This window comes from Symphalangus syndactylus, chromosome 13 (assembly GCF_028878055.3).
Source record: "Symphalangus syndactylus isolate Jambi chromosome 13, NHGRI_mSymSyn1-v2.1_pri, whole genome shotgun sequence".
In the NCBI taxonomy this organism is placed as follows: Eukaryota; Metazoa; Chordata; class Mammalia; order Primates; family Hylobatidae; genus Symphalangus; species Symphalangus syndactylus.
This window is the reverse complement of record NC_072435.2, coordinates 53,557,998-53,573,274: the sequence shown is the minus strand read 5'-3', so window position 1 is coordinate 53,573,274 and position 15,277 is coordinate 53,557,998. Positions and strand designations below refer to the sequence as shown.

Genomic DNA, 15,277 nt, shown 5'->3' with positions numbered 1-15,277 from the left:
CAAATAGTATAACTTGCTGAAAGACAGTACAGCTGAATGTAACCATTCAGGGGCTTTGGAAACAGGACTGGTGTGAGCAATCAATGGGAGAATGTCTCCATAGGATTGTCTGGTACAGCGCCTACACAGTCAACACTCACTATTAACAACACAACACTAACAGCTTATTTACGTTTCAGATAAGTAATTCTGCAAATGCTCAAGGACTAAATACACCAGCCTAGATATCTAAATGTTTCTATGAATATTAAGAAGCTAGTATTAAAGTTACCATTCAATAAGTCTTATTTTGGTAACAATGCTTAGGAGAAAAAAAAACTTCCTCACAAAACATCTATTTTGTACATGTACAAGAACAGTAGGTTCAACAACAGGTAATAGCAGAGATCAATGTCAATATTTCAAGTCAAATATAATCAGTTTTCAACTTATTAATAATTCTCTCTAGAACAAAAATGCGGACACACTGGAGAGCAGTTTAAGATTAGAGTTGCTATTTATAAATTTTGAATTATTTTCTAAAAATACAAAAGTAGAAGATCACTTAAAATGCAGCCCATGCAGAAATCCTTTATGAAGGGAGGCCACGAGGAGCCAAGTAGTGTCTCTGGAAGAAACTACAGCTTTTGAGGAACCCTCTCTCTCTAAAGGCTACATTTGTGGAAATGTTCAGGGCCTAGTCAAACAGTGATCTCCAAATAGTCTCTCTATTATTTCAGGCTTAAATAATCCTGTTAAAGATCACAAAGCCTATGCAACAGAAAATACAAAAGTTATGCTAAGAACTAATGCATTACTGAGGTAAGTCTGGGGTCTTTATTTATAACAAAATTTGAACAGATTTTTTTTCTATTTTAATTATTAGAAACATGTAATTAATTTTTGGACACAGGAGTCATTATAGTAATCAAAAATGGTAATTGCTTAAAATAATTTTTCTTCAAATGGAAAACAAAACCCAGATAGAGTTAAGAAACACCTCTCCAGCCTACTTACTTACAATAGCTAGACTTGCTTCTCTGGCTTCAACATAATGGATCCTTATAGATCAGGTTCCACCTGAAACTCTTAATTTTAAATTTTTTTCCAATATCCTCACGCAACATTCCTTACAGAAAACAAGAACTAAAGCATAGGTATAAGGCATGTAAGAAACTTTAACCACTTTCTTCTGAATCTTGCTAATCATGTGCAATATGCCTTTTGAGAGTACCTTTCGTTTTAAGGAAATAAAAAAAAAAAAAATAGCAGCGACGACCATTAACACAACCACAGGTTAGCCTTACCCTTAAAGGATTAAGATCAAGACAGATCCCATGGGAAACAGCTCATTTGCATAAAATTGTAGAAAGTAAGAGATAAATCAAGTTAAATGAGGGATATGCTCAAGTATTTAGGGGTGAAATACACAGATGTCCACAACTTACTTTGAAATTCATCAGAAAAAAATGGATTAACGGATTAGGGTACAAACAGATAGGTGATCAAGATTCACTCTTCCGTATGTTTGAAATCTGTCACAATAGAATATTTTTAAAGGGACGAGGAAATATGAAAGGGATCAACATTTTTAATCCTCTTAAAAGTGACTGACAAAAATAAAAATCTCTATTAAAAAAAAAAGTCTGCATCCTTTGAGGCCAGTGATAAAGACTCCAACCTTTAAATAATAAAAAACGGAGATAAAACTTAAATCAGGTTGAAACAATAAGACTTTGCTAATTTTACTTTAAAGTAGGAAGTTAAAATAGACAGCAAATACTAACATTGAACCAGTTTTTTTGTTTTTTGTTGTTGTTGTTTTTTTTTTTTGAGACAGAGTCTCACTCTTTCACCCAGGCTGGAGTGCTGTGGCATGATCTCGGCTCACTGCAACCTCCATCTCCCAGGTTCAAGCGATTCTCCTACCTCAGCCTCCTGAGTAGCTGAGATTATAGGCATGCGCCACCACACCCGGCTAATTTTTGTATTTTTAGTACAGACGGGGTTTCACCATGTTGGTCAGGCTTGTCTCGAACTCCTGACCTTGTGATCCGCCCACTTCGGCCTCCCAAAGTGCTGGGATTACAGGCGTGAGCCACCATGCCCAGCCCAGTTTTTTGTTTTTTTTTTTTTAAAGAAAAAATCTTCTATCATTCTCTTTTCCTCTACCTAACATCCTAAACAGACAAGCAGAAAATACCGTGAGATGCCTAACTGGGGGAAAAAGGAAAAAAATTCTATATGTGTTAACATCTGAGTTAACCTGGGACAGAGTTAAATTTTTATTTTTTAATTAAAGAAACGATAAAAACCAAAGATTCTGGTATACAAGTAAATATATAACCTTCTTTAGAAATCATTTTTAGTCCAGCATACCCACCCTACAACTTCCCATTAAGCATCCAAAAAAGCCTTGTTTCAATTGAATCCACCATTTACTGAGCAGCTCCTCTACAACAAGCCTATGGCATATGCTGCAGGGATCATCACTCACACATAGCATGCCTTTCTGATTGTTTGTTGATTGTTTTGCAACGCATCTTTGTCAAAGATCCACTAGCTTGAAGGATGCCTGGCTTTTCACCTCTAAAATCAAGAAAATAGAGGAATATTAAGTTTGGACATGGATTCTATATAGATAAAGAGATGTCCTCCAGTTACTAAAGCAAGAAATAATGATATTTTTTTCAAAGTATCCTTTTAAACAATCTAAACAAATTGATAAAGTTATTTTATTTAAAAATTCTTGAAAAAGGGATCTATATTGTTATGCTTTATGCAATTTGGTGGGAAAAGGACCACTCCTCACGGAAAATTTAAATGTACTTGAATTAAGTCAATAGCATTAGACTTTTTTTCTAAATAGTCATGGCAAAATATTTAGTAATTTCAATTGATATAAGTAACTGAAATGTACCACAAAATTCAGGCAGAATGGTGGTATATTCCTTTTTTATAACTATTATACCAAGGAATTTATGTCATCAGAAGATGCTGATGAAATAATCTATGTTCTTTATATTTTATGAGTCCATCAGAAAACGTTACTATTAGACATAGATACCAAGATTAACCCATATATAAAAATGTAATTTTTCAAGTCAATGAAACAAAATTATCTAAAGAGAGATGCAGCTAACATTCTACCAGATTTCTTCAATTTAACTTTTCAACAATGAGAAAACAGAGTGCAATGGATATACATAGTAAGCCTGGACAGAAAAATCTGTTCTACTGTTCTCTCTACAACAACCATACACATGTGTTTGAAGACTTGTCAGTTATCACAAGTGCCTGTTTCTTCATTCATCACTAATCTTTTACTCTAAGAAAATGAGATGTGAATTCAAAGTAAAAAATCTTAAAAATTATGTAAAAACACATTCATCTAAGTTTGAAAGAAATATCCTAAAGTGCCTAGTTAATTTTTACTGATGAATTTATACGTAATTTTTGTTCTTTTTATTTTCCATTTTCTATAACTAATATAAATTCCTATTACAAATCAAAGGAAAGGACCTTTTAGGAAAGGTGTGATGAGTTTATAGCTGACTTAAGCTTTGAAAGTTTGTGCAAATTTCTACTTAAATATTACCATAATTCATAGGTTTTGCTACTTTAACTTTCTATATTTTCTTTCTAAAGCATATTTTAGAAAAAAGTAATTTTGTGGGTTTTCTTAATTACAGTAGCAATTTAAAAACCCTTTTAGGTCACTGATCCCTATGAGAAACTAGAAAAACTCTAGACTCTTCCTGAGAGAAAGGACTCATATTTTACATATAGTTTCAGCAGAGGCCCAATCATAGATCCCTCCGGGTTAAAGTTTCTCAAGACGTTTTACAACAGTGAAAAATAGCAATCCTGGTTTTGAACCTACCAAATATTTAAAATCCTCAAAATTATCAATTGACTTAAAAACAAAAGAAAAATGTGAAAACCCACACCAATTTGGTCATGAGTTCAATATGAATTAGTAAAAAGTAAATTATAGGCATACCTCCATTTTTCACAGCCTACATTTCTCTCAAGTCTTACACTGATACCCACCCCAATCTGTCTTTGGTATAGTGGAATCTGGACTTATATTTCTCAAAATAAGAACAAGCACTCAGGATTATCACCAAGTGATGCGCTTCTCAGACAAGCACTGTGGTCGTTGCAATATTTACATCTTCATCCTCAAACAGAAGTCTGTGCTTAAGAGTTTTATTGGATGTTACTCTTCATAAAAAAATGGAAAATGAAAAAACTTAAAAGTACAAAGAAGTACAGTTTTCAAACCTAATACAGTTGAGACAAAGATAAAAAATCATAAGGTGTGCCCAAAGCAGTAAGCCCTGAGCCCTTTGCCTCAGTCAGATACTGGACTTGAGCTGGTCATGGGAAACTGAACCAAACCGTATTGACACTGGAAACACACTGTCATCAAAGACTCTTCTAGGTGATGAAATGTGATTAGGGATTTTTTTAAATAATAGTTTAAAACTCTTCAGGGGGAAAAAACTCTCCTATAACCTGTAAGTTTTCCTTTCATTTTCAGAAGTGCATTAAATATTAAACTAGTTGGTTGCTTCCAAAAACATGATATAAAAGCTTGAGGACTCCTACAAGTAATAAATTCTAATTACAAGTTAAAAATCATTTAACTCTTTAAAAAGAGAAGGAAAAAAGCATTTACAGTTTGACCTTAGTCACATAAATACACATACAGAATTAAGAAGCTAGAGGGAATCAAAGGAAACGTTTTAAAAACAGGGAGAGAATTAGCTTCTCTTTACAATTATGAGTAAATTTATCTTTATTCCTTTCTTATTTCAACTTTTACATAATTAAGCATGCATTCATTTTATATTCAGAATAAACATTTAAAAACCTAACTCAGATTTTAAAAAAAATTCTTTAAACATTCAACTTGAATCTCTTTTTTTTGCCTCTTAATTTGCTTTGAAACATTACACACAAGAGTTCCAAACTTACTTAATCACTAGCCCATGTACTAACTCACACCATTTTTTAAAACTGCGCAGAAACTTAAAGAATGACAAGATTTGACATATATGATTCTTCCCCCTTATACCTGAGACTTTCATAAACAACTACAGAAACTCCAACAACAAAAACATGTAAAATCTCCAGAAAGTTTGGAAGTTGCTCTCTGCTCCACTCAAGAGGAGGAAAAAAAAGAAAAAATAACATAAAGAAAAAGCCCAAACAGAAGGCCCTCTACAAAACAGTGACTGAAAACTTTGTAGTCAGTAAAATACGGACTCTGAAAAACACAGTTTACAAATCTACCTAACACTGTAGAACAAAGTCATTGACTTTTATGAGTTTTAAAGGTATGCAGATCAATATTTCACATATTATACATAATAAAATAAATTTTATATAGCATGTGAAAGCAACTCAAGAAAACAGTTTCAGGTATTCATACGAAATATACTGTAAACCATGGCATTGTTACAATGAAATAGTTCAGTGCTTCTGTATACACAAGGAATGCCTCAAAAACATGAGACATATAGACAGATATACAATGTGTGCATAAAACAGGTATCTCCATCCCGACTGATAGGAAAGAGTAGCTCCAACAGAAAAAAAAAAAAAAAGAGAGAGAGAGAGAGAATCAAATCTTCACCTGAGATTTTTACCTATACAGGTATGCTTTCTTGGTTATTTCCTACTATATACTTTAACTATAAATTCTAACAGAAACTAGTTACTCTTTTCCTCTGAACAATTATTTTTGTCCAGTTTCCTTTGAAAAATAAATGTCGCGTATTTGCTTTAGACTCTCTCAAAACTCACGTGCCAAAGTGTTTTGGAACTTTTATGTCTAAATTTAAAGTATTCTTTCCAAAATTAAACACCTGAACAAAGTATCTTCTTCTATATTTAAGACTGCTTCACGTAATTTCAAAGATACCTTTACCAAAAATCCTTTCAAAATAAAGGAAGCAAGGCAATAAATTTTTTACAACTCACATGCATACGATTTACGATTGTAAGTAACGCCTAACATAAAGATGATCTTCCAGGCATCACATGTACTATTTCATTTCATTCTCACCAGTCAACATAAAGGACGGAGACTTCCTTTTTGTGTGTGTGGGACCTATTCAATAAAGTCATTGCAGTGCATTAAAAATGACCACTAATTCTTTTCCACGCCTCCTCTCAATGGGTGGGTGTTATCTTCCCACCTTGTGAATCTGCGCTGGCCCTTCCTTTGACCAACATAACGTGGCCTTGCAGCTTCCATTCTTGCTGCTCTGAGATGCCCACAGAAAGTAAGCTGGACAAAAGAAAACATGGAGGCAGAGGCTCAACCAACAGCACTAACCACCAGACTTGAGAGTGAGGCCATTCTGGACAACACAGCTGACCTGGCCACCAACTGGCTGCAACCAGAGCAGTGAGCCCAGACAAGACTAGCAGAAGAACCACACAGGTGAGCCCAGCTTAACATGCACACCCACTGCACCATGTGCAAGTAAATGGTGGTTGTTTCAAGCCACTAAGTTTTGCAGTAATTTTACTAAGGAGCAATAAAATAACAGATATATCATCTTAGCAAGGATATATTTTGAGTTACAGAGCTGTACTCTCAGTGATGTAGCAATTATTTATTTAAAACAAAAATAGTTCCAGGTCTCATTTAGTAATCCTAAAAGTTAAACATTTGACACACAGTGAAATGTATGGAATGAGGTAAAGAGGAACAGTTAGTTAATGATATAGGGTAGGTATAGTATTAAATGAACAGGTACAATCTGATTTCATTTTTGTCCAAAAGGATGGGAGCCGTATATAAACATGTAGATGAATACACACACACAACACACACACATACATACACAACACTTACATTATGCAAACCATTTCTGAAAAGATTAATGAGAAATTGGAAAAAAAAAAAAAAACTGCTGCTTCCAGAAAACAGGGCTTGGTGTGGGGGCTCACACCTGTAATCCTAGCACTTTAGGAGGCCGAGGCGGGTGCATTGCCTGAGCTCAGGAGTTCGAGACCAGCCTGGGCAACACAGTGAAACCCCGTCTCTACTAAAATACTAAAAAAATTAGCCGGGCATGGCGGCATGCACCTGTAATCTCAGCTACTTGGGAGGCTGAGGCAGAAAAATAGCTTGAACCCGGGAGGCAGAGGTTGCAGTGAGTCGAAACCATGCCACTGCGCTCTAGCCTGGATGACAGGGTGAGACTCCATTTCAAAAAGAAAAAGAAAACAGAACTGAGAATTAGGGGACAAAGTTAGGAGGAACCTATACATCATTTACATCCTTTCATACCTCCTAAATTTTGAAACATGTGAATGTATTGTCTAATTAAATATTTTTTATTTAAATCTTAAAAAGTTAACATATAGTCTTTCTTGTCTCTTAAAGATATATACTGAAATATTTCCAGATGGAATGATATGGCTTAGATTCATTTCAAAATTGGAAGTGGGATAGTCAAAATAGTTTTTATTAAAAAGTCAAAAAAAGAACAGATGTTGGCAGGACTGCAGAGAAAAGGAATGCTTTTACACTGTTAGTGTGAATGTCCAGCCACTGTGGACAGCAGTTTGGAGATTTCTCAAAAAACTAAACTGAACAACCATTCAACCCAGCAATCCCATCACTGAATATAGACCACCCAAAAAAAAAAGCATTTTGCCAAAAAGATACGTGCACCTGTATGTTCACTACTGCACTGTTCACAATAGCAAAGACATGGAATCAATCCAAGTGCCCATCAACAGTGAGCTGGATAATAAAAATGTGATACATATATACTATGGGCTACTACACACCCATAAAAAAGAAGAAATATTTGCAGTAACATGGATGCAGCAGGAGGCCACTATCCTAAGTGAACTAATGCAGAAACAGAAAACCAAATACTGTATATTCTCACTTATAAGTGGGAGCTAACCATTGGGGACACATGGACATAAAGATGGGAACAATGAACACTGGTGAATACAAGAGCGGTGAGAAAAGGCAGGGGCAAGGGCAGAATAACTGCCTACTGGGTACTATGCTATCTGCGTGATGGGTTCAATTATACCTCAAATCTCAGCATCGTGCAATGCACCTTTGCAACAAACCTCTACCTGTACCTCCCAAATCTAAAATAAAAGTTAAAAAAAAAATTGGAGGTAGGAGTAGATGGCAAGATAAGATGTTGAAATGAAAAGAGTTTAGAGAAAATCATGAGTTCATGATTATCAAAGCCAGCTGATGAGTACATGAGGATTCACTACACTACTCTATCACCTTTCATTTGAAATTATTCATACCAAAAAGTGATTTAAAAATATTAATGTAAAGCTGTAACAGTAATTCACAAAAACCCAACTTTCTCTCCATCATGACAAAAAACAGAATGAACACTAAATATTCACGAATATTTAAAAGCACTGGCTTTTTTTTTTATTTGTCTGACAATTAAAATTTTCAAAAGAGGTATATGGGCTCCTATTAATACTTATTGAGTGCCAGGCAGGGTGTTCTATACACATGATCTCATTTGATCTTCACTACAACCCTGTGAGTTAAGTAGTATCATCATCACTTTACAACAAAAAACTGAGACTCTTAGCATAATTGTTCAAGGTCAAAACGCTAGTAAATGACAGGATTCAAATATAGGTCTGTGACTCCAAATGCCATGCTCTTTAAGGAAGAATTAAAAAGAAAATTACAAATAATCCACAAACAAAATAATCAGCCACTAGTGGACCAAACAGTGGGAATTATCCTCATACTTCAAGGAGATGACAGTATGTGGATTTCATAATACCTTATTTCCTGAGTTAGTTAAAAGGGATTATAAAGAAAAAAAGTTTGATTCAAAAACATTTTTTAAATCCTCACTAAACTGAAAACCATTATTATTAGCCCTAAAATAATGTTGTACAAATTCTCATCCATTAGGCTTGAATCTTTCCTTTTTATCTGTTATTAACTAAACAAATATTATAAATTTCTTAGTTCACTGAAGTTCTAGGATTTAAATTAATTTTCTCAAAGATTTTTTTGGGTAGATCCCGTGGTCCCAGACCATTTTCACTCCTATTTTTCTATAAAAATTTTTACTCCCTGTCCTACTTTTTTTTTAAACAAAAACCAATTTAGATTATTTCTGAACCTAGAATACATATACTTGTTCCTTAAAGAATCCCTTAAAAATTATACAAACAAGCATAAACATCACTAGCATTAAGAATGTATTTTTCAAACCATATATTTTGTTCTTCTTTATTATACTGGTGTGTACTCATAAAGAATAGGAACTTAACAGAAATTATATTTTAAACTAGGCTAATACCAAGGGTTAAATAAGAATTAAAGCAACATGTTTTTAAAAGTAGTGTGTGAGACATCCTAAGAACGGCTCCAGCCTCTGAACTCCTGTAGTTGCTTCCTATCTCTGCACATAGCACAAAATTATTGTGATTTCCCTGTTTAATGTCTGACTATGAATTCTTCTATGGCAGGGTCTTTCAATTCCAAACAGCAGCACAATACTGGCATATGGTAGAAACTCAACCATTGTTTGAGGAATTAAGAGAATGCAAAAATATCACAAGAATTCCACAACTCTCCCAAACAGCAATTTCCTGGCTTTCAGGGAAATGGTGACACTTTGGTTTCAATTTTTTGATATAATGAATTGATGAATTTACTGGCCATTCAGATTTCAGCAATATAGATCTTCATTAAAAGCGAAAAGTCTGTTTCCTGAACCAAACCAGAAATGATTCAGAGGAAAATGCAAATTTTAACTGGAAAAAAATAATTTTTTTAATGTATAAAGTACTATATTACTTCAAGATATGTGTAGGCAAATATGCTAAGCTTTTAGTTTAGAGGGTTTTAAAAAACTGAAAAGTGAAATTGAGGGTCACATGAACCTGCCATGAAGTAAATGTCATATTTCTGTCACTGCTCACTAGACTTGTGCACTACTAGAGTATTTGTAAACTAAAATGTTATATAGAAAATAACCACATATTTGGTCTTCATTTACTCAAACATTTATCAAGTGCCTATTTTGTGCCAAACAAAGCAATAGGGGCTGTGAATAAAAGGATGAAAACGTGCCCTTATCCTTAAAGAACTCTAATAAGAATCTTATAAAACAAACCAGAAGCAAGTTACCATTCACCCATTTATGTAAACTAGCATCTATTCCCAGTGAATACCTTTCTAATTTCCTGAACTTCTTACCAAAACCAATAGACAGATAGAAGTTCACGTTAATAAAACTTCCCCTGGAAATTATTTGTAAAATGAGCCACTCTGACTAAATGTGCAGGGGAAAAAATTCTTTAGCCAACGACTTGTATTTCAAGTTTTAACCTGAACTGAATGTATAATGAAAGGCGAATGGTCCATTATGGAAATGTTGACAGACTTACACCACCAGTGGAAGCAACTACAACGATGCATTTATTGAAAATTAATGAAGTCCTGAATTTTTATTTATAAAGTGGATATTATTAGTTTTAGATTATTTTCTGCAAGCCAATAGTCAAAATTTAATAAGATGATGTGTACAGATTGCACCAATTTTCACTCTTATCCACTGTCTGCAGCCTATGTGCATTTAAACCAAAAAACATTTTATATACACTAACTATAAATTATTTTCTTGGAGATCTCTCAGGCATGAAGAAAAAGCCTCTTAAAATAAATTTAAAATATTATATGCTTGATGGTGTATAACCGAAGGTTTAATCTCACCACTAAAGGGGCAGTTACCATGATTTTTGCAATAACCCTGCAGACAATAATCAAGACAGCTCCTGTTGTTCTCTCAGTAAAATCTTCGTAAGCACAGCATGGATATATTGTAATTTGATATCTGTAAGATCAACAGCTATACCTCATGACAACTCATAAGATTTTATTCACCATTAAATCGAGCATTTTCCTCAGAAGCCAAAGGAAAGTGTGTTATTTACCAAACATGGTCCTATTAACTATAGATTAGCACATTAAAATAGATATGCTTTCTCTCTTAAAAAAAAAAAAAGTAGTCAATAAAACAAGCTCTGAAAAGTAGAAAATCAGATTTTTTTTTCAAACTTTGGGAAAACATTTCTGTGCCCTATTTCCATCATTATTTTAAAGTAACTGATTCCCATTATTTTTCTACTAATATGTAAGAAATATCCCCAAAATAGAGCTATGTCACATTCAAAAATGTCTCAGTCTCCAATTCATAATGATATTAGTATTAGTCTTAGAAAAGAAAAGGCACTTAGAATAAATACAAGTGGTAACACAACGTCAGGAAATCAGAAATGTGTAATTCAGAAAAGGGTCAAAGACAATATAAATTAGTATTAAAGGCATTCAAAATGCAGATTACTAGAAGAATTCAATTACTAGTCATACATACACACACACACACAAACAGTAAACATATTATTTGAACACAAGTAGGTTACCCCATCAGTATTTCAGAAGTGTAATAAAACCATCTTTCACTCACCAATGCTGGATTCTCTCTTGGCAGTTAGTGACCACCTGTCATGAAAACAGATAACTACTCATGAAAAAACAGAGCTATGCACAGAACTACAAAAATCAGTGTATCTGAAAACTAGAACATTGGCTTTACAGATTTAATAGCATCTCAGTATACATTTTTATTTGTCAAATGCACAGAGATGTGAATGTTAGTTTTTAAGCAGCACACTTTATCATAACCCTCTAATGCAGGCTGATAACTGCAGAACAAATTACAGCTTTCTGATTCATACTTTGGTACAAAACCCGCTTCATAACTATTAGGTGACATATGATATAAGATAACTAGTATTTTGTACAATCTACAGACCTTTTTTCAACATTACATATTTTTGTAGAATACGTAACTGTTATAAATAACAAGAAACCAATGTAACACCCACGTTTCGTCAGTAAAAAAACAGTAGTGAAAATATTTTATTTTGTCAGTGTATCTCCAAACATTTTCACCTGTAATTTTTATTCTGATGCATTAAAAAGTGAATTCAGTGATATTTTTCTACTACATTTTCAAGAAGAAATACTTGGGATAAGGAGATGCTCTGAACAGCTCATTTGTTCCCCAGTGAATTATGATAAACATTGTAAGCACTTCACAGCCAGTTTAAACTATGTTTATAATACTAAAACAATGAATTTAAGTACAAAAGTTATTTGTTTTCCTTGGAGATATGTCAGTAGATTCTCAAAATGCTCAGAAAATAAGACTAGACAATAAAGAAAAATGCAATTTAAAAAAATAACACTATTTTTGAATGACAATTTAAGAATTAACATTGTTTTCAAGGATGGCTAATTATCTACTTTTAAATTACCTATTAATAAAAATTTTAAACAGCAGTCTCTTTTTAAAGACAGAGAAACTAGGGGATGAAAGCCAAAATGCTTAAGACTAGGCCATGAGAAAAAGACAGCAGCATTATCTGGTTTGCAAAACGCTGCTCTAGTTCACTGCTCTAAATACCAATATTATCTCTTGTATATGCTCAATGTTTCACCACCCCTCCCAGCAAAAAAAAAATAATAATAATACACAAGATTTTTTTTTAGACCTGTCACTAAATTCCTCTATTATAACATTTAATTCCTGAAATAAATGTCCTCTTTTGGGACATTTTAAATACTAAGACAGAAATTCTGTACCAAAATACATGCTATAATCAGAAACCCAACCATACTACACATTAACTCAGCATAAAAAGTCCATTTTAGAATGAAGATCTCTCAGTAAGTATCAATCACATAGCAACACTTAATAACAGTGGCAATATATAATAGAGTACTGACTTTACATCTGGAAGAGCCAGGCTAAAACTACATCAATCCATTTCACTGTTTCTGATTTGGCAGTAATTACAAAATAGACAAATAGAATTAAATGTAAATTGAAAAAGGAAAAAAATGCTCATGAAATCCTTTTCATAAAGTTCCTATTTAACAACCCCATTAAAAGATGAGACCCAAAAACAGTCAGGATGTTTTCCAATCCCAATGCATGTGTTTCCAAGCATGAAGACAGCCAAAAGCACAGAAAGCAAAGCCCTGCAAACCATAAGAGCAGAATGTTCATTAACCTCTACATGATAATCCTTTCGTAGCTGCATATTAACTAGTTACACATTCATAATCATTTACATTATTTAAAGGACCTTCGAGGAAATCTTCTAAGCTATATCCACTAGTGATGGTGTTAAAGGTTATAGAAGATAGTCTACCTAATGTTTCCAGGAAGCCTTGTTAATTAGTAAATATGTAAATTTGGCACATATGCTTTTTATGTTTAAGAAACAAGTCACTGGTAGAATGGCATGTGTTCTTGCCATCACTCCCCATAGTCTACCCTCCACTTTGTTCTGGCCATGCTTGCCCTGTTCCTTTTACTTCCCTTAAATAGTCTCCCTAGGAAGACAGATCAGCAACAAAATCCATTTCACAATGTACAAGAGAAATTTTCACTACCAAAATGCTGCCTTATGTTTTAAAGTCTTTATTAGTTACCTATAGTGTTTAGAATATCAGAGACTTCAAATAAGCACTATCCAAATGTAAACTAAAGAAGTGACATTTTGGAAATCAGAAATAAGGGGAAAGATGAAAGAGGTAGATATAAAAAGACATAGACTAGCCTTCTGATGGCATGTCTAGGTTATCTTTGTTTATATGATTTATGGTCCACCTACTTGCAAAAAAGATTTAAGCCCAAGCAGTTCTATTATATTTAGAGGGTTTTTTTTTTTTTTTAGTTGTCTTCTATTTCACAGCAAGTTATTCAAAAGAAAAAACTAGTAAATTTTGGCCGGACGCGGTGGCTCATGCCTGTAATCCCAGCACTTTGGGAGGCCGAGGCGGGTGGATAACGAGGTCAGGAGATCTAGACCATCCTGGCTAACATAGTGAAACCCCATCTCTACTAAAAATACAAAAAAAAATAGCCGGGCCTGGTGGCAGGCGCCTGTAGTCCTAGCTACTCGAGAGGCTGAGGTAAGAGAATGGCATGAACCAGGGAGGCAGAGCTTGCAGTGAGCCGAGATCGCGCCACTGCACTCCAGCCTGGGCGACAAAACGAGACTCCATCTCAAAAAAAAAAAAAAAAAAAGGAAAAAAATAGTAAATTTCTACAACTTAGAAATTTTAGAACGTGTTATAAAAACAAATATTTTTCCCTTAAGTTAAATTATTCTAAATAATCGTATTTCTCCTGAAAGGGGACTCAGATTAATTCCTTTAAGTATTAAATTTGGAAAGTAACCATAAGGCAGCAAGCCTTGTTCTATAAGCAACACTTGAAAAACACAGCAAAAGAAACAAAAACATTTCATTACTTTGTTGTCCTCCACAAAAGTAAGACCACAATGGAGGAACAATACTATTTTTTTTTTTAAACCTGCCAAAACATGCAAATAGTGCCCCTAAAGAAAAAAAACTTATTGTATTATTTTCATTTTTCTTAAAAATAGCTACTAGGCTTCAACTTTAAAATAACTGAACTAGTAAATTCTTTAATATAATGACCTTGTTTACACTCAAGAATTTATAATAAAGTATGTACCTACATAGAAGTACAGCAGTAAATCCACAGTAAAGAAAAAGAACTATGAGCTGATTTACCACTATTTAGGAGTCTTTACCAACAACCCAGTGGCTACAAAGTCATATGGTATTCATTCTTTGCAACACAAAACTGTCTTTAACCTATGAGCAATAACGACAGGAGTATATGCCAACACTGCATGTGACAAACAAACTGCAAAGAGTTCGATGAATGCAGTTTAAATCTTTATTTGGAGAGGAAACCTGTATTCAGAGATGAAGTAACTTACTTAATATTACACAACTGTCCAGGAACTGGTAAGAGATGAGATCAGTTTTGAAACCAAGTCTTTCTAACAGGGCTTCTATCGAATCCTAAAGTGCATAGTCCCTATACTGGCCTGCTTCCAACCATCATGTGGCTTACTAGATAACAGCAGAAAAACACTGGTTACAGCTGCAGTCTTAAAACACTGACTGCTATTGCTGTTTCTCCTCCACTAGTTAGTTCCTCAGTCCCACACTCACGAATAAGACCTTGCCACTCATGTCAGTAAAAGCAAATTCTGTAAGCTTAAGTTCACCAATTCACTAACATTATAATACTCATTTCTTCCAATGCCTCCTACAGCTCCTGACCCTTTCAGATGAAACAAGTAAGTATAAACAACACATTTCCCAAGCATCATTTACTAGTATATCTGTGTATGTTTAGGTGAA

The 15,277-nt window shown here is 33.9% G+C and overlaps 1 protein-coding gene across 5 annotated transcripts in view; it reads right to left on the bottom strand.

Annotated features, from left to right (window-relative positions):
• URI1 (URI1 prefoldin like chaperone) overlaps positions 1 to 15,277 on the bottom strand; it is a 76,333-nt gene that overhangs the window by 32,954 nt on the left and 28,102 nt on the right. For 4 of the 5 annotated variants that reach the window (XM_055235935.2, XM_063615035.1, XM_063615036.1 and 1 more), the window contains exon 2: positions 11,490 to 11,524. The exons of the other annotated variant lie outside the window; for it this stretch is intronic. In XM_055235935.2, the coding sequence (XP_055091910.1) occupies positions 11,490 to 11,524 (35 nt within the window). The remainder of the gene's footprint in view (positions 1 to 11,489; positions 11,525 to 15,277) is intronic. 5 annotated transcript variants of the gene reach the window in all.